Raw genomic sequence first — 17,968 nt, forward strand, 5'->3', positions numbered from 1 at the left:
TGTGATTCTGTCCCACAACAAATTCAGTTAAAAATGGACAAAGTATAAAGCTGTCAGTGACTCTTTCCACATTGTTTTCAGCAGCTCTGCCATAAGAGAACACAGTTTTCAGAGCTACAAATTCCTCCCTTTTCCCTGTTGGTGCAGATTATCATCCAGCTTCAGCAGATACTCACATTTCATTTTCATCTTCTTACCTTAAAACATGTCTGTGTTACTGGTCTTCACCTCATTTGAGCCCTGAGCAGTCTCATCTATCCAGGTAAGAAAGAGCATACATAAAAATGCTGTTCCTCGTTTATAGCAGTGGCTTTATTATGAGAAATTAGTTTTGAGCTGATCACTTACAGTTGTGTAAGCACCTGAGCTGTTGGCTCAGTGAGGAACCTGAGCTTGCAGGAAACATTGCAGTACAATCCTCAATGTTTTTGAATTTGGGAAAAGTCTTCAAAACACATTTGTGCTTTCTGCATCAAAATTCTACAGTTATCTCCAGAGGCTGTACAAAATTTATTCAGACTAAAATACTTACGTAGAAAAATATGATAGTCTGTTACAATTAAAAATATGTCTGCTATAACTAAAGTAAAACATTCAATTGTCAAGCCAGTATTTTACAAAATCCAGTAAACATGATCGTGAATCTGAGAATTTGGTTTATAAAAACATACATTCTTTTGCATATACAATTCCTTCTCTGAAAAGCCACATTTGTGCAGGAAGATTTTGCCTTTGCCTTTGTCATTCTTTATTTGTCTGACTTTATTTGAAAATTACAAGCATAACAGTCATTAAAACCAAGATGTGTATGGTTGGTTTTACTGCAGCTGAAGCCCGTGTGAGCTCTTGGTAGAGGGGAGTTTTGGGACATGAAGTAACTCTTGAACGGATCTGATCTGAGACCTCTGGGAAAGAGAAGTCCTGTTTCAAAGCACTGAAGTTACCAGTGTTGTCAGGTATTTCCACTGTCTTCAGCATCGATTTAAATCCTGGTACAGTAGCCTAGGAGCAAATACAAAAGTGTGCTTCCTTGGTTTGAAACCTTGAGTTCAACTGTGAAACAATCACTGTTTACACTTTAAATGTACAAGAAAAATTGTTCTAAAGATACATTTGAGAGCACAGAATGAGAAAGAGTATAGTTTTCACGTTATAGCAATAAGACTCTTGCTGTACAAGAGAGGGAATCCTGCAGTGATGCTCAAGCATAAGCCCTTGGCAGCAGGCAGAGCCTACAGGGCATGGATGTTCTCTAGCAGTTCCACAGAGAAACCATTTTGACACAAGGAAATGACAGTCACTGGTGGTGGTGTCAGCCCGGTGCTGCCCAGATCCCAGCCTCCCCTCACCCTGCAAGAGCTCTGTGGTTTGTTTCAAACACCTCAAGCTCCTGCTGCTGTGCTCCAGCTGCTCATCCCATCTGGCTCTACAGAGGATTGTTATCTCTGGACATTGAGGACTGTATCAAAAAATTTCCTTTCTGCTAATATTTAAATATATACCTTCTAAAAAATCTGTTTAAGAGTCTTCACACCTCATATCTATGATTTGAGCAGTTCAGCTCACCCACCTCTAAGGATGCTGTCTTACTGTGCTTGGGAACGCAACGCAATTAGAAGCAATACTTCAGTAAGGCTGCATACTCACATTGATCACATATGTCCCAGGCAAAAGGAGGAGAAAGTACTCCCCTTGTTCATTTGTTCTGTAGGGGCAGACGTGTGGCCTTCCTTTGGCTTCCACGATGGCATTGGGAATAGGATTCCCATTCTTATCAGTAACTTGGCCTTTGACACCTATGAAAAAGGGAGAGAAGAGAAAAATCATGAACTGTAACTGGTGAGCCTCCTTCTCTGAGAAAGTCAGACTGTTCTGTTGCACTCAAAGGCTGTTTGACCACATTTCAGCACATCTAATAATATCACTAGTCACTTTGGTCTCACTGAAGGGAATTAAACCAGAAAATTCTTGGCTGTTGTTAATAGTTTACCCTCATGTTAAGTTAGAAAACAGTACTGTAATCTCCTAAATCTCATTTGCTGAAGGCATCATACACACTGTATGTCTTTTACCGAAGGGCTTCAATCTTCAATACAGGTTTGGCAGTCTTTGCACACAAACACACACCCCCCCCCTTCTTTTTGTAATTTAAAATAAGTCAGCCTCTTGTCTAGTACTTCCCAAAGGCAGAATACCAACAATATCTGCTTATGAAGTAGTTTCCCTTAATTCCCACACAACATCTTCAAGGCAGCACAGGCATTAAGCAGAGATAAAATAGCAGTCAGATATTTAAGGCAACAAAATGCAAGATAAGCAACAGATTTGTGCAAACCCTTCAACTCATTGAAAAGCACCACAGCTTCACTAAGCAGAGTTCTCTTCCAAATGTGAAGTCAGATCACACCTAGAGAAGCCTTTCAAATTTACAAAATCCAAGCAGCAAAGACCCTGTGCTGAGGCACACATACACTTAGAGATGTCTGAAATAAATGATTGTCCCAAGGCTGCTCAGGAAAGTGAGGGGAGGGGTGGAGTGCATGGTCAGACATGCCCCAGAGCCTGTCCCCAGCACATTTTAAGCCCCTTGCACACCTGTAGCAGCACCCATTGCCCCTCACTTGACACACTTGTAAGTTCTGCCTTACCCATCCCCTGGCCTTGTAGCACTTCCTGTTCAGAAGCTCCCAGATCTCTTCCCTGTGAGCTGTGACACTGACAGGCTGCTGAGGAGTTCCCCCTAAGCTGGCCTCAGTTTTCACTCCACCCCCATTTGCATACCCACCTAGGTGTACTTGTTTGATATACTCAATCAGAGCAACTTGGTTGTCTCTCCAGAACTTTTCCAGCTGGTCTGCTGGAGGATATTTACAGCATGACAGCTCCAATGTAATTTCAAAACACTGTCCCCAGACATAGTTGTAATCTTGCATTCCACCTTAAAAGTGAAATAAAAGGGTGTTCAGCTGCAAAGAAACACTAAGGTCAAACTAAAAGACAAGTGGCTAAGTTAAAATGTTGGTACTTGCATCATACCTGTAAGAAAAGTAAATCAGATAAATTATTCCTCAATGCCACACTTGTATTTACTGCCTCCTGTGGAAAACCAACTTAATTATTTACTCTAGTTACTCATAGAGTGTTGTTTTCTAAAGCATACTTCATTTTGGAAATGATGATGATTGTGGCTGAGAAGGGTGGATCTTTGACTTAAATTCATTCAAGCTTTCCCAACTAAAAAGGGGCAGATAGGCTGGCACAGGATTTTCCACTGCCAAAGCCATTCCAAGAACCTTTTAAGTCTTTGAATTCAGACAATGAAAACAACATACACAGTGCAGAAGCCCCATTTTCTATTTGGCTACACATAAACAGTAATGAAAAGTGAGAACATCTTACCAGAAGCAGCTGAATGAAACATCAGTGATGTTCTTACCTTCCAGCTGGTACCAAGAGTACCCGTTGGTGATGCCGTCTGGGAAGGTCTGCCTGTTGTCACACCCCGTCCCTTTGTACATGCTGGCATGGTTGGAAGAATAGGTTTTTGCCAGGTGAATAAAGACATCATCGTCTGGAGATCTGCTATAGCCTTTCAAAGAGCCAGTAACTGCAGAATGAAGATAGCCATTGTCTCATTACTGGTAAAACATACAGTGCTGGCTTACGAGCAGGATAAACATCACCCAAATGGCCGTATTAGGCAGGGAATTTTGATGGGGTTTATCAAATTTTGCCCATCCTAACTCAAAAGCTAGAAGAACCTTGCAGGAATCCTTGTAAATTTTGCTTTGGTATAGACAACGTTCCTAAACACAGTCAGTTGTGGAGAACAGAGTTTGTTACCAGCTTACCTGGGTTACCATTATCAAAGGTGTAACTGGCAACCAGGGCACCCCCATGCAAGTTTGCTGAAAGAACAAATGTTTCATTTTTTATCCAGTCCATTACTGCTTGAGTCTCTGGCTGAATGCTAGCACTGTTATTTTCAAAGGCATCAGGAAAATTTCTGTTCAGATCTTCTCCATTCCTGTTGTATCTTAGAAAGAGAGAATACATTACCATTACTGTTTTGCCTGTGGATAGTTCCACATCACCAGCTTCCCAGTACTCCAGATATGTGGTGTGCTAGTGTCTCCAGGGAACAGGCAAGATGACCATTTTTTATTTCTCAAGCATTAAGGTGATGGACTTCAGTTTGCTTTCTGGCAGCACTGGAATTTTCATAGGACACAATAAAACAATTCCAAGTGGAAACACAGAATATTTAACATGCACATAGCATGCACACCTACACGTAAGTGAATTAGAAAAACCACAGGCAGATCAGAAGGACTTTGTCCTCCTCCTATATGTGTTTTTCCTGCTTGTATAGAGGACCAAGGTAACTACTGAATGGCTGTATCCCTTGGACTGTTGTCACTCTCAACAGACAGAAAAAATTTGAGTCAAACACCAGTACATCTTCTCCCTAAACCTTAAGGTCCAGCCTGTGCAAATGCTCTTTTGCTTTTTCACTCAGACAGGTCAGTACAGGAGTAAAGAGGGTATTCACCGTTGACTGCATTAATTTTTGAACTCAGTCAGTTAAACTCTATTTGACAGTGAGAGGATAAAAAATACCCCCCTCCATAAAAGTTCCATCTATTTGCTGAGGAATGCATTTTTTTTTAATAAAAAGGATGGCCTACACTGGTCACCTAAAGAACAAAACTACCTGAACTCTCTTGTTGGGGTCCCTTCCCCTCCTGCCATGGAGCCCTGGCAGAGGGGCCCTGAGGGCACAGACACGGGGTTTCGCTGCCCCTGGTCAGCCTCATTCCCCTTTGGTTGTTTTGTGTTCCCCTGCCCGGGAAGGACCCTCGGGTCCCGTGACTGAGCAGTTCCTCGGCAGAGCCCCGGCCATGCAGCTGGGGAAATAAACATCTCTCTGAAACATCTACCACGAATCAGTCCATAGATATTTCTTTTCCATGGGCATTGTGTCTGATACACGTGTTGCAGTATCTGCACTGTAACACTCTCTTTGCACTTATTTCTGATGTTGCCAAGGCCAGCGATCCAAGAGAACTTCTAGCTCATGGGTTTGCTTTTTTTGCACATTCCAACTTTGTCCTTTGGGCATTTCTTCCCATTCTCTCACTCTCTCTTTCCTTCTTCTAGCTTGTTAAGCTTTTCATCCCCTTTTTGTTCTCTGCAATAGTCACATTAAAGAATGCAAAAGTAACACAGGATGCAATGCCAAGTTATATTTTCTTCTGTGTAGGTTTTTTTCCTACCACTACTATTAGCACAGAACCTATTACAGCCAGCTCTGCTTGTGTAACTCCTCCTTCTTACTAAATGCACATTCAACATGATTTTAAACACATTGCTAGAAGTCCATTCAACAAGCTTAGACACACCTTTTCTCGTTAAGAAGGGTTATAGAATTCTCCAGTTGAAATAGATCCCTGTGGGTGGAATTTTCCTTCTTTTCTTGTAGCACTCTAAAGTTGCTACAAAATAGGGAATTGTGCTTGTATTAGCAATCTGTGTCTCCTGCTTAAAAGGTGAAGTCATTACACCTTTCTGACCAATTTTTTCTGGCCACACCATATATAAACACTGGTCTGACTCAGTCTTCCAGAAACTCTATGCCATAACAACATGTCTTCAGAAGAGCACAGGCAAAAATTAGCCCTAGCACATCCTGTAGACTCTGCTCTCCACCAAGTATGACTCAGTCTTCTGGCTATCTGCGATTATTACTCCCCACCCATCTCTTTTACCTCTCCCACCCTCCTAAGCCACCCTTACCTTCCTCGTGTGTAATAACAATCAGGCACTTTTGTAGCTTCAAATCCATCGGGATTCATCGTTGGCATGATATGAATCCGGGTATTATTGAGTAACCGGGTAATAACTGGGTCACGTCCATAGCTGTTCACTAGGAAATCTATCAAATGGAGCAGGATTTCTCTCCCAACAGTCTGTGTAAAGAAGCATAGATTTTACTTTATGTCTGATATGGAAGAAAAAGAAGAAGAAAATAAATAAATAAAGACCCACCACCTTGCACTTCCAGCTTTTTCTTATGGACTACACATACATACAAGGCATATGAGAGCATTCTGATAAACACTGCTTTGTTTTATGCTCTCCCCTAAATATATTTAAAGCAATTGAATAGATTAAAGGAATCACTGGAGGGTTTTCACAAGGGTTTTAAACCCAGATCAGCTGGACCTTTTTGTATAATGGGAAACTGACTGTGTCAGATGCACTGCTTAAATCTTGCATGGATAAGGAACAGCTATAAAAAAAACTAAAGTTGCCTGATAAACATCATGTGGGCTTGGGAACACCTCACTGCATTTTCTCAGTCCCACAGGAGGGTCCCAGCTCTGTGCTGGTGCCTGAGTGACCCTGCACACAAGCACCGGTGCTGTGCGGCACCACTTGGCAGTGGTGGTTCAGAAGGAAGGGAGGACAAGTCTGCCATGTTTTCCAGGATGCTACAGAGCAGGATTTTTTCTTCTTGATCCTCTTTTATGGAAAGCCAATATTAATACAAGATCAAAGAGGCCACATAGATACTTCTGTTACATTATTTTAATGTCATGAACATGTGCATTGGGGAAACCAAATAAATCCTTAGAAAAAGACACGGAAAGACATTTGGATACAGACTTTAGATCAAGGAGAGGCAGCGGCAGGGAAAATGCTAACCATGTATTTTTGCTCATATAAGTTTGTATAAGTCATGAAAGCTGACATCTCCCTTTAGTCTATCAGATTTTAGGCAAAATAGTGTCAAGTACCAGATCCAGAGTTAAGGACAATCCTATTCTACCCCAGAAACCACTGCTAGTGTTCACTGGACCATACTTTCCAGGGGCACTGTGACCCATGCCTCAAGGGTGCTTTAGGGTTCCTAAGCCCTGTCTGGAAAGGGAACAAACCAAGACTTGCAAGCAGATGAGTTCTAGAGATAACTTATCTCTACTTTATCTCCAAGAACAAAGCCTGGTATATCACAACAGGATCTAAACCAGCACCTGAGTATGTGAAAACAGACTGCTCTGCAGGTTTGATAAATACACTCCGTGAAATGTAAGAAGGGATGCAACAGAACCATGTTGTACAGGCAGCTCTTGAAAAGGATGATAGACATCTTGGGAAGCATGTAAGGGTGGGGGAAGAAAGGAGAGGAGAGAAATCAGCCAAATCATGGCCCTGGGCATGAGAGATGAAGGTCAGAATCAGCAAGAATGGCTCTACCACAGAGACAGCTAAACTACAGACAAGACTGGACTGCTGTCTGGAGAAACTGGGAAAGTGTTCTTCTCCTACTGTACTTCTGTTCAGTGCCTGACCAAAAGAAATCCCAGAAAGAAAGGGTAGAGAAGCAGGAACAGAAAGGGGGAAAAAAAGAAAAGTAACACAAGAATGTGGTAGGAAAGGACAGTGTTTACAAAGAAAGAAAGATGACCAGATTTTCACAGATGACATTCTTTGCACTTAAAAGTTAATCCCAGGCTTACTTACATGTACAGTATTTTACAAACTATTTTATAGGATTCCTGGTATATAGCTATTGTTGTACTCAGGACATTAAGCGATTCAGGTCATCATAAGTGTGTTGGCACCTGGATGATTGCACAGTGAGAGAAGAATACACTTATTACCACTATTTTGGTGTGGTAACAGAGGGGTGGTTTTGTTTTCGTCCAGAGGACCCTGCATTGCTTGAGAAAGCATATCTGGAAGTATCTGAGGAAGTTTTTGTTTCTGGGAAAGTTCAAGATCAAGTTTTGATCTTTGCCCTTGGAAGGACAGCATCTGCTGCTCAGTCAAGCTTGACCCTGTTACTACAGAGGTCAGATGTACCTGTGGATAAGAGTTATGAGTCACTTAGTTTTACTTTAGAGCTTCAAGTAAAGTATCTAGGCAGACTGAAGGTAGGCTGCTGACAGTAAAGTCGAGGACAGACAACTTAACCTGCCTCAAGTTTAACATGAAGATAGAGAGAAAAGCATGTATGTGTTCTGGGGCTTTGAGAGGACATGAACACTTAGTTTTGACTGCAGTATCCCAAGGGAGATGCCAAGGTGTATTGTTTTACTGTATTCACATGAAGTGTGACAGGAAAGCAAAGGAAATCCCTTTCCCCCACCTCTAGGGATACAATTAGACATTAAGTTTCTCTGTTCACTTTCAGATGTCTTCTTGTGAAGACATCTTCCTGTGCCCCAAAGGGAGAGAGTCAGCAGGAAAGGCTTTCAGTGATCCTCAGGGGAAAGCCTTGAATGAAGAAGCGTGCATATGTCAGGATGTAGATCAACGCTGTAGAAAAGGGCATGACTGCTGCTTCTGCACACAAATCCTTTAAACTTCTGACTCTGCCTGCTGGCAGGGCTGTGTCAGCACCCTGCTCAGCTACCACAGGGATTACTCAAGAAGCCCGAGCAGCAGCAAGTTAGGAGATTAAGGTTAGCTCCAATTGCACCTGCACTGTAACACTTTACTGCATCAGCCCTGAGTTTAGAACACTGTTGTTACCACATGACAGAGACCTAATACCAGGGGACTATGGGTGGATGGACTCTGCCCATTTTATTATTACAATTCTTCCCTTAATCATGGCCTGGTTTTTAAGTTGAACGATGTTGAAAGAAAGATCCAAACCATCAGGTAGGACCTGTTTCAGGGCAACACAGTCTTGCCAGTCTCCCTGCTCCAGCCCCGGCTGCTCCACAGGCCAGGTTCAGCATACCAGGCACAACCCCACCTAAGGAAGTGGAGTTAGAGCAGAGAAACCAGTAGGCCATCCTGGTTTCCCACTGAAATGCCATCACACTTGCAAGGTGTTATTTTTAACACTTGTACAGTGCTAATTATTATGCACCGCTAGGACACACCCCACTGGGGTTGTCCTGCTTTGCTAAAACACACCAGTGTTAAAGTGACTGTTTATGCAAAGAGTTTGGCACACATCCCTTTACTTCTCCAGCAGCAGTCACTGTGGACATCTGAGAACTACCACGTGTATGATAGGGAAGTGCAGTTCCCTGGTTTATCACTGAAGGAAATGGCAACACAAAGCCTGCTTTTGAGCTAGTAACTGGCATTAGTCTTTACCACCTGGACAAATTCCACAGGCTTCAGACTTTACCTGGCTGAGACAGGGATAGCTTTTTCTTTTCCCACTCAGAAGAGTGTGAGGAAAGACAAGGAAAAAAGCAACTGCAGCAGGGCAGTGTTAAAATGTTTTGAAACAGACCTCAGCAACATCCAGATTTTTTTAAAGTCTGTTGTTAGCATTGAGATTTGATTGCTTTGAATTTTGAAATCTCTGGTGCTTATGACCTTCTAATTCTGAAGCTAGGTGGAAAATAGTTCACTATGCAATAAATATTTTTTATAAATTTTTTTTTCATAGAGCAAATACTGTTTCGCTGCATATCACTTCAATAATACATCACACAGGACTGACGACATAGGAATAAAGGCTTACAATTCCTTATAGCAAGTTGTGCAGTATGTGCAGTATTCTTTTTGTGCAATTGGATGATAAAAAACCAGCCATATTTTCCACAGTGGTATTTTGATAGTGTAAATGCAGCTTCCATTAATTTTTTGGACATAAGAGTGAGAAATTCTACACAAAACTCATCAGTTTATTGTCTGGTCATTTTAAAAGACCCCATTATATTGATCACAAATAAATCTACTCCAGTCCTTACTCACCTAAGCCCTAATATTTCAGGAGAGCCTACTGTGGATATGACTGTGTCTATGATGACATGGAAAATAGGGCATAGTTTCTTTAACTTATTTCACAAGATAAGTCAGCAGATAAATACATCCTTTCACGTAGGCAAGTTCAGACCTATCAGTACAGGCTCAGTTTCACAAAATGAAAGAGGAAAAATACTACTATTTTTAATAATATTTTATACTACTGTATAATTCTACTATTTCTATTAGTGCTTTATTTATATTATTATAAATAAATTATTGTTTATTATAAATAAAATATTGTACTATTTAAGATTATTTGCATTGCTGTTATTTTATACTACACAATGAGAAAATAAAGCGATCAGAAGTGGATACTGCAGGAGAAAAGGACTGATATCAGCACTGCCACCCTGAGAAAGAGTTTATCTTGTGATGGTCCGGTTACACTATAGCTGCAGAAGGTTAAAGCCATATACTCAATACATTAAAGGGAAAAAGCAGAAACACACAGGTAGTTTACAGTTTGTTCAGAGGTGCTTTTCCTTAAAGGGTTTCCCTGCAGTGATATACATGGTTTAGGAACAGCCTTCCAATTAGATCCTATTTGTTCAGTTGTGTAGAATGGACTCAAGTCCCTGGCACAGAGGTTCCAAAGGTAATAGTTCTGCTCCATTTATGACCTAGGAGTATGTAGGTGTTAGGGTGTGGTCAATGTTAAGCAGGAGGAGTACTTCCCCAGGGAGGAATATGTGACTTAGAAAGAAAAGATCTTTCAAGTAAGAATACAAGGCTGGGACAAGAGAAGCTGTGCCTAATTCAGAATGGGAGTTGCCCCAGAAGATCAGGCAACCTCTCCCTCATCTTCCCCCGCAGACTTTATTAACATTTCACAGGCTTATGCATTTTGTGCAGCCAATTACTGCCATTTTGATTAAAGTCAGTTTAAATCAGTTTTAATTTGGCTCGGGTTAAACAAAAAGTACCGCTAAAAATGGTGTCCAGCTACACACAGCCAACACAAAGAATGGGAGAAGTCTTTTGTTACCTCTCAGTGGATCTGGGGCAAAAGTTCACTCTATTTGGCAACAGTGAACACAAATGAAAATCTTTTAAATCTCAGCTGGTTATGTCTTACAGTATTAAGAAAAGTGAACTTACTTAAAAAAATAAATCTTTCCAGTTCTGAAAAAAAATACTCCTTTTCTACTATTGTGTACTCACTTTACTTTGTTAGAACTTCCCTGTTGGGCAGCTTTCCAAATAACCTAGATTTTCTTCCAGCAGCATGTGCGAACAGCCCACACACATGTAATTCAGGTTCCAGCCCAACTTTTATGTTTTTGGAGCAGCTGGCCAGCTGAGTCAAAGTTAAGCCTCATTTGTGTGGTCACAACAGGTTAGAAGGGCAGCATCACCAAACAATACTTGAGAACTTCTCATTTTGTATCATTTGTGGAAAGCGTCGTTGAAGCACAAAAGACCTGAGTGGATCAATGAAGTCATAATCTCTTTATGAAAGACTCTGGCACACAAGTTGAAGCTTGTTGTATAATTAGTGCAAAACTTATCTGCTTAATATATTGCAGGGATAGTTGAATCTGTCCCCAGGGACTAGCAGAATCTTAGATTATGGAAAAAAAAATATTCAAGTTCTCCAATGCTTCTCTATATGAGGAATTAATTTCCTGCCATCTGAAATACATTTATGATCAGATAAAAAAATCCCAAACACTAACTGTGAGTTACCTGTATGTACCAAAAAAACCCATACAGCAAAAATCATCATGAGTGCCTAAAAAGGAGGAATAGCTCTATTTCCAGAATGTTCCCTAGGTGTGAGCTTAGTCTGACAAACAACTGGAATGTAACATGCCTTAGCTAGGCAGCTCAAGGGTCAACCCTGCTCAGATTGTCTGGCACTGTGTCTGACTTTAAAAGAAAATCATGTCTCATTTCCTCATGAAGTCAACAAAAAACTTAGATCCCAGGCAGTGATCCAAGTTGCCAATCCCCAGCAACTCCCAGCCCTGTGGATGTGCAAACAGTGTGTATTTCTATGGTCAAAGCTCCTCCTGAGTATCCAGCTGGGCAGTGATAATGAAGGGGGTGCTTCCTTGTGGAGACTTCAGTATGTGTGGCCCTCTGCAGTCCAGCAACATTGGATTTGCAAGCCAGGCCATTCTGGATGAGATAATATCCTGCCCTCCACCTCCTTCCCATCAAAGCTGGGGATTTATAGTCCCAGGTTTGCAATCCCCTTCAGCAGTCTGCAGGGACTGCAGTATGGAGCCTCAGTTCCTGGACGCCTTGGTGACCCACACCAGGTTTCAGGAGCTGCAAACCCTGTCTTGGGCATCCAGTAACAAATGTACCTATTTGAAACCATGAATCAGCTTCCTCCCACACAGAGTTAAATTCCCAAGCAGCCAAGCTCCCAGCAGCACTTTGAGCAAGGCCAGTGTCAAACAAGGTGAAACTAGTCTAACTTGGGGAAATTCTTGGCACAAAATGTCACAAGTGCCTGTAGGCGTGCAAGTGCTCACACACAGTATTGTTAACAGCAATAACTCGAGACATGTTACCCTTTGCACAGGATACATTTCCACTATGTCTGTTTTTTCTCGGTTTTGGGAATTCAGAGTCTAGCACATATATATATACATACATATCTTGCTACTCCTGTTAAATTATTTAACCTTCACATGAAAGACTGCATAAAAATATATTGTGTAGTTTAAACTTATCCTGAATATGACTAATATAATCAGGTAAAGCTAAAGAATAAAAGAAATAGAAAGCAAAGAAGTACTATAGAAGACAGTGAAGCTTTGATTCTTTCTGATTCAGATTCAAGTACCGCACCAGGTAGGCTCATAATCATCATTTCTTCTTTATCATTAATAAGTGGGCATTCTTCCCAGAGCAAGTTTATTGTTCTGGAATTGATTTTTGTTTTGTTCTCAGTGTTATCTCAGGTGAATCTAGGTGTTCCTAGCCTAAGGTTCCAAAGATAAATTTTCTTCCTAAAATAAATAATTTGATGCTTCACAGCAATTATTATTTAATCTTAGGATGTGTTTGAAGAGTTCTATCAGTCATATTTCATGCCTAGGCAATAATAATGTACAAGCAAACTACTGCATCTGACTCATTGCCAGGAAACTTAAAGCCTCTGTGTTTACTCACTTGGAGAAGACAAAGCTCTCCACTCAAGAGAGGTCTTGGGTGTAGGATTGTAGGACTCTTCACCATGATGTAAGGTCTCCTAAGGCCCTTCCACCAAAACAAGGGAACTTTATTCTGAAAATTCCTCAATAAATACACACATATTTTGTCCTTGAGTTATGACATACCTCAATAATAAGAAGCACATGCCTGAGAAAAGTTCACTCTAAACCTCTGGTAAGTGTATTTGGTATAAATGACATTGCAAAAATTGAAACGTACCTCATCCCCATGCATATTAGCAACATACTTGAACTCTGGAATGCCAATCTTATGATGGGTTGGAAACTTTCCCAGAACAAGAACCCACAGGTCTCTACCTTTAAGAGGGGAAGGGGAAAAGACATTTTTTAAAACAAGTGTAAAATCATACAAGCCTTAGAAGAATAAAAAGAGTTGGTCATTAAGACCATTGTACAAATTCCAGTATTTCATTGGTGCCCACTCAGTCCTACATATAACATATCAAAGTAGACTGTGGGGTTCCTTTATTCTATGAATATTTGCAATATTAGTTAGAGGAATGTTTTGCCTTCTGACCAAGTATGTCGTAAACCCTGCAATTTCTAAAGCATTTAACCAGGACTAGAAAAGAAGGCTTCTTTTTTTTTTTTTTGTAATAAACATTTTTCAAGTTAAATTTAGCAAATAAGATCACTCTTCCTGCCCCCAAATTTTGAATCATAAGGCTTTTCTGAAATTTATACAGAAGTTTTCATTATCACAAAGAAAGAACATCTGGTTTTGTACAAAAGACAACACAAAAAAGCTAAACATATTCATGCATTACTGCTCAGAAAACAGGAGGTAGCAGAAAGAGCTGCATCAGAGACATATTCCAAATATATCAGCAGGGAAAGAATTAATAGCTACAGAAAGAGTATTAGTTAGGACCACTAAAGCTGCACAAGAAGCTGAACTTTAAGCAACAAAATAAACAAACATACATACATTTTGGAAGTCCTCACTTAAGCAGGGGGGAGACGGCGAGGGGAGGGCATTTTCTGTTACTATTTTTAGTGATACTGTGGCATTTCAGACCTCATCTGCAAATCTGTGCTTCCCACTAGTCTGCTCACAGAGGTGGAAAACTCAAGTTTCAGCAGATGGCAGCAATGAAACTGGACCAGTTCCTTCATACGAGCAGTGACAGCCTATAGATTGCTAATGGCCAGACCTCATGAACATACTACCTGTCCCCAGCTCCACACGGGGCTTGTTGGGGCCCACAGCCTGTCTGAGAGGAGCCCAGCCATCACTGCTACTTGCAGGAAATAGCAACGTAGGAACTGCTATATGCAGTACTATAAAAAGCCTTAGTTCCTAAATCTCTGTGGATCATCAAATCTGCAGTAAACAAACTCTAGAGCATATCAGTTTCCCATTCCTGAAGCCATGACCCCTCTAGTCATGCATGTGCCACAGCATTTTTGTTTTCCTTTCTAGCTATGTGACTGACTCACAGCAGCTATACCACAAGGGTCATGACTTCAGGAATGGGAGAAAAACTTGAAGAGGACTGAAGCAACGCTGCAAGATGCACTGAAACAGTTGGAAGAGAGGTAAAACTGAAGACAGTGATTGCCAAACTAAATTCTCAGTTAACAGAATCAGAGTCTTAGGCCTAGGATCAAGAAGCAGCAAAACAGTGCTGAGACCTGATAGACTCAACAAGGAGTGATCTCAGTATCCCCTGGTTTTACAGTCACTCTTGAAGACATTGGTGTTCAACCCTTGTAACCATGCTATGCACAAAGCTGTGAGATGCTGCTACTGACTCTTTCATTAAAGGACAATGTGAGCAAGCAATCCGTGCTTTTAAAAATAATTTTGTGGCAACTGATTTGGTAAGAAGCTAGTTATTTGGCCTTGTTGTATGTAGAGCCACTGTTTCATAAAAAAAGAAAAAACTTGATTTCTGTAAGCCTAGACAAGTTGTAGATGGAGAACCCAAATATACTAGCATTTAAGCACATTCTTCTTCAAAAGGAAAGAGAACACCCACATCATCTCACCCTAGCCCTTCTCCCCTCCAAAACCTCCAGAGGTCCCCTCTAACCTCAACCATCCTGCAGCTCTGTGAAAATAGATGACAAGACTTGCTGCAATAGCCTATGTTTGGAACTAAAAACAATTCTAGTAGTGAAAAAAGTATGCTACTGTTATTCATAATCAAGTGTGGACAACAACCTCAACTTATTTTCCATCTCTGCAATGTGTCATTCTCTCTACAGTTGTATCCTGGGGCAACTTACAATGAATTACCAAGGAAGTCCTTCCAGAATGCTCCTATGATTCTCTGTCCTTATGCCCTCTAAGCCCTGGCTCCCAGCTCTCATTCCCTCTACTGGAAGGCAAGTTCAGACATCCCTCCTTGGTGTTAGTTGCCATGTGGACTTCTGCACCAAGAGGAACACACCTGCCTACAGCTGCGATTGCAGCCTTTCCGCCCAAATTTAAAGGTGGCTACTGCAAACCTACAACATGCAGCTCATTGTATATACTCAAGCAAAGAGTACAAGTAGAGCTAAAGTGCTCTAGATGTTTCCATCATTTAAGATTTTCTACCAATAATATTGTATTCTGATTTCAAATTTAAAAAAAATACTTCCAGTGTCTTGCCATCAGCAGTACTCATTCCTGCTGCTCTCACTGGGAATTGCACTCATGGGAAACACAAGGAAGAGCTAAGTATAGACTAACATTAAGTACTGATGTAAATTGGTCTTTCCAGCATTAGTGTTTAGACTGCTTAGAGTTTGTGTGAGGGCTATCTACATGCTAAACACTCCCATGAACTGAGATACCAATTATTTCCTGGCATTTCCAGCTTGTAAGAAGTATTAAACCTTCCATTAACAATTAAAATACATTCCTGGGTCTGTTCAGCCTGCAGTACTGGATAGTGTACCTATGAGGGATGATGTAAGATTTCTTTCCATGTGGCAGTAATTAACTGCATATAAAAAGATTCAGCATATGGATGGTTTTCTTTAATCAGAAAAGCCTAGATAACTCTGGTTTGGTACCTGAAGGGAACAGCTAAGCTTCCTCTCATGCTTTGAAAAGCCATTTCTCACTGCCAAATTGCCAAACCAAAACTGACGTCAACTAATTAGTGAACTACATTTCAAGTAATGAAGACAAACTTGTGTTTCTAACTGTGTGTCTCAGGACAAGTAACAAGACTTGTATTGGAGCAGAGCCAGACCCCACAGCTTCTAGTAGAATAAGAAGTCTTTCTAACTTTTAAAAAAGTTTTCTAGCATTTCCACTAGTTCGTGACATAGTGTCAGTATTCTAAACAGGTCTACACAAACTGGTAATTAAAATGAAGAATTGAAACTGATCTCCAGATCTAGTGGGAAAGAAACCGAATCAATTTGTAGATGTTGGAGTCTGGATCATGCTCCCTGTTTTTGTTCTCAATTTTATTTCTGCTTTTCTTGACTTTGTTCTTTACAGCTTCATTTATGAAAAACTTGTCATTTCAAAGAAAGTTATGGCTAGGAAATGAAGTGACTGGGGAAGGGCTCAGACCCACTGTCAGTATCAGTCAGGGTAGGGTACTGATTCAAGAGCTTGCAACTGCAAATTCAAAGCAATAGACTGACTACAGTCCTCCTGGGTTGGCCATGTGTTGCACACTGGCTTCATGGGTAGGAACTGCAGTAATGCTGATCTGTATTGAGGCAGTCCCTACCTAGAAAAATGGAGGACAGAGAGGAGGAGAAGAGAGATAAACTCTCATTAGAATGCTTGATCTCAGAGCAATTCAATCATAGAACCAATCTCAGAATCATTGAACAGCCCAGGTTAGAAGGAACCTCAAGAGATCATCTGGTCCAACCCTACATGGGAAAGAAAACCTAGATAAGATTATTTAGCACTTTGTTCAATTGCATCTTTAAAACCTCCAGTGATGAGGATTCTACCTCATTTCTGGGGAAGTTGTTCCAGTGAATGATTCCCACTGTAAAAAATGTTCTTATATTGAGATGAAACCTCTCAAAGTGCAACTTGTACCCATTGTCCCTTGCTTTTTTCCATGTGGCTCCTTGTGAAGAGAGAGGCATCCTCTTTGTAGCCATCCTTCAAGTATTAGAATTCTGTGATAAGATCCCCCCTAAGCATTCTCTTCTCCAGGGAGATAAGCCTCCTTGGGGCAACATTGTCTTCCAGCAAAACACTACCATAGCTAATGAAGGACTTCAAGAGTGATACCTTTCACTAAACTAGCACCAGCAGCACCCCTGCCCTGAGGTACTCTGATTTGTCATCACCAAGTCAAGCTGGAAAATCTAAAGCCGTTTTAGAACTTTTCTTCTTCGAGGGGACTGCCTAACAGCACACATGGCTTGATTCAGATTCTAACAGAACTTGAAGTACCAGTACATTATTTGTATAATCAGAAATGGTTAATCAGAATGACTGATGTGGCAGTACTGCAGAAGTAGAACAAAGGCGAACAAATACGTGATTTTAACTTAGCCAGACTGAGTAAAGCACCCCCAAAAGAGGCTACATACCTGAAGCTGAGATCAGACAAACATCTGTATGAACAACTGTACATCAAATTCTTTTGTGAGCATTTAGCCTCACTTTCAAGTATACCATGGTCCACTGAGACAGAATGGATTATCTAAAGACTTGGCCTGTAGTAGCATTGGCATTAGTAATGAACAAAGCTGGTATGCCAAGGAGGGCTAGGACACTTCAAATATAAGAAAGTCTTCAAGGTATTTTAAAAAATAAAGAGATACAGATCAATCCCATACATCAACCAGGCATATCTGGCAATATTCAGCATGGTGCTTAGGTAAGCAGAAAAAATAAAGCGAAAAGAACCCGAGGTAGCATTCAGCTGCAGGTCTATCACAGCCACTGACAGCACTGAGTCACTATGTGGGGGCCACTGCTAAACTTAATATTCTGGCCCCTTCCCACGGATCCCTTATTACTGACATAAGGCGCTCTCTCTCGGCACAAAGTAAATAGAAGTATCCATTTCCCACTATTT

The 17,968-nt window shown here is 41.0% G+C and overlaps 1 protein-coding gene across 2 annotated transcripts in view; it reads right to left on the bottom strand.

The window, feature by feature from the left end:
* Positions 1 to 290: 290 nt before the first annotated feature.
* Positions 291 to 17,968, bottom strand: part of CPM (carboxypeptidase M) — a 28,172-nt gene continuing 10,494 nt past the window's right edge. Inside the window, exons 3-9 of one of the 2 annotated variants that reach the window (XM_039570934.1) lie at positions 13,171 to 13,268; positions 5,797 to 5,969; positions 3,852 to 4,036; positions 3,437 to 3,607; positions 2,786 to 2,938; positions 1,648 to 1,796; positions 291 to 1,002 (exon numbers count right to left, since the gene is read on the bottom strand). In XM_039570934.1, coding sequence (XP_039426868.1) covers positions 763 to 1,002; positions 1,648 to 1,796; positions 2,786 to 2,938; positions 3,437 to 3,607; positions 3,852 to 4,036; positions 5,797 to 5,969; positions 13,171 to 13,268 — 1,169 coding nt within the window. In that variant the 3' untranslated portion in view covers positions 291 to 762. The remainder of the gene's footprint in view (positions 1,003 to 1,647; positions 1,797 to 2,785; positions 2,939 to 3,436; positions 3,608 to 3,851; positions 4,037 to 5,796; positions 5,970 to 13,170; positions 13,269 to 17,968) is intronic. The other variant, XM_039570935.1, reaches the window with a different exon arrangement.

Source organism: Corvus cornix, chromosome 1A, assembly GCF_000738735.6.
Source record: "Corvus cornix cornix isolate S_Up_H32 chromosome 1A, ASM73873v5, whole genome shotgun sequence".
In the NCBI taxonomy this organism is placed as follows: Eukaryota; Metazoa; Chordata; class Aves; order Passeriformes; family Corvidae; genus Corvus; species Corvus cornix.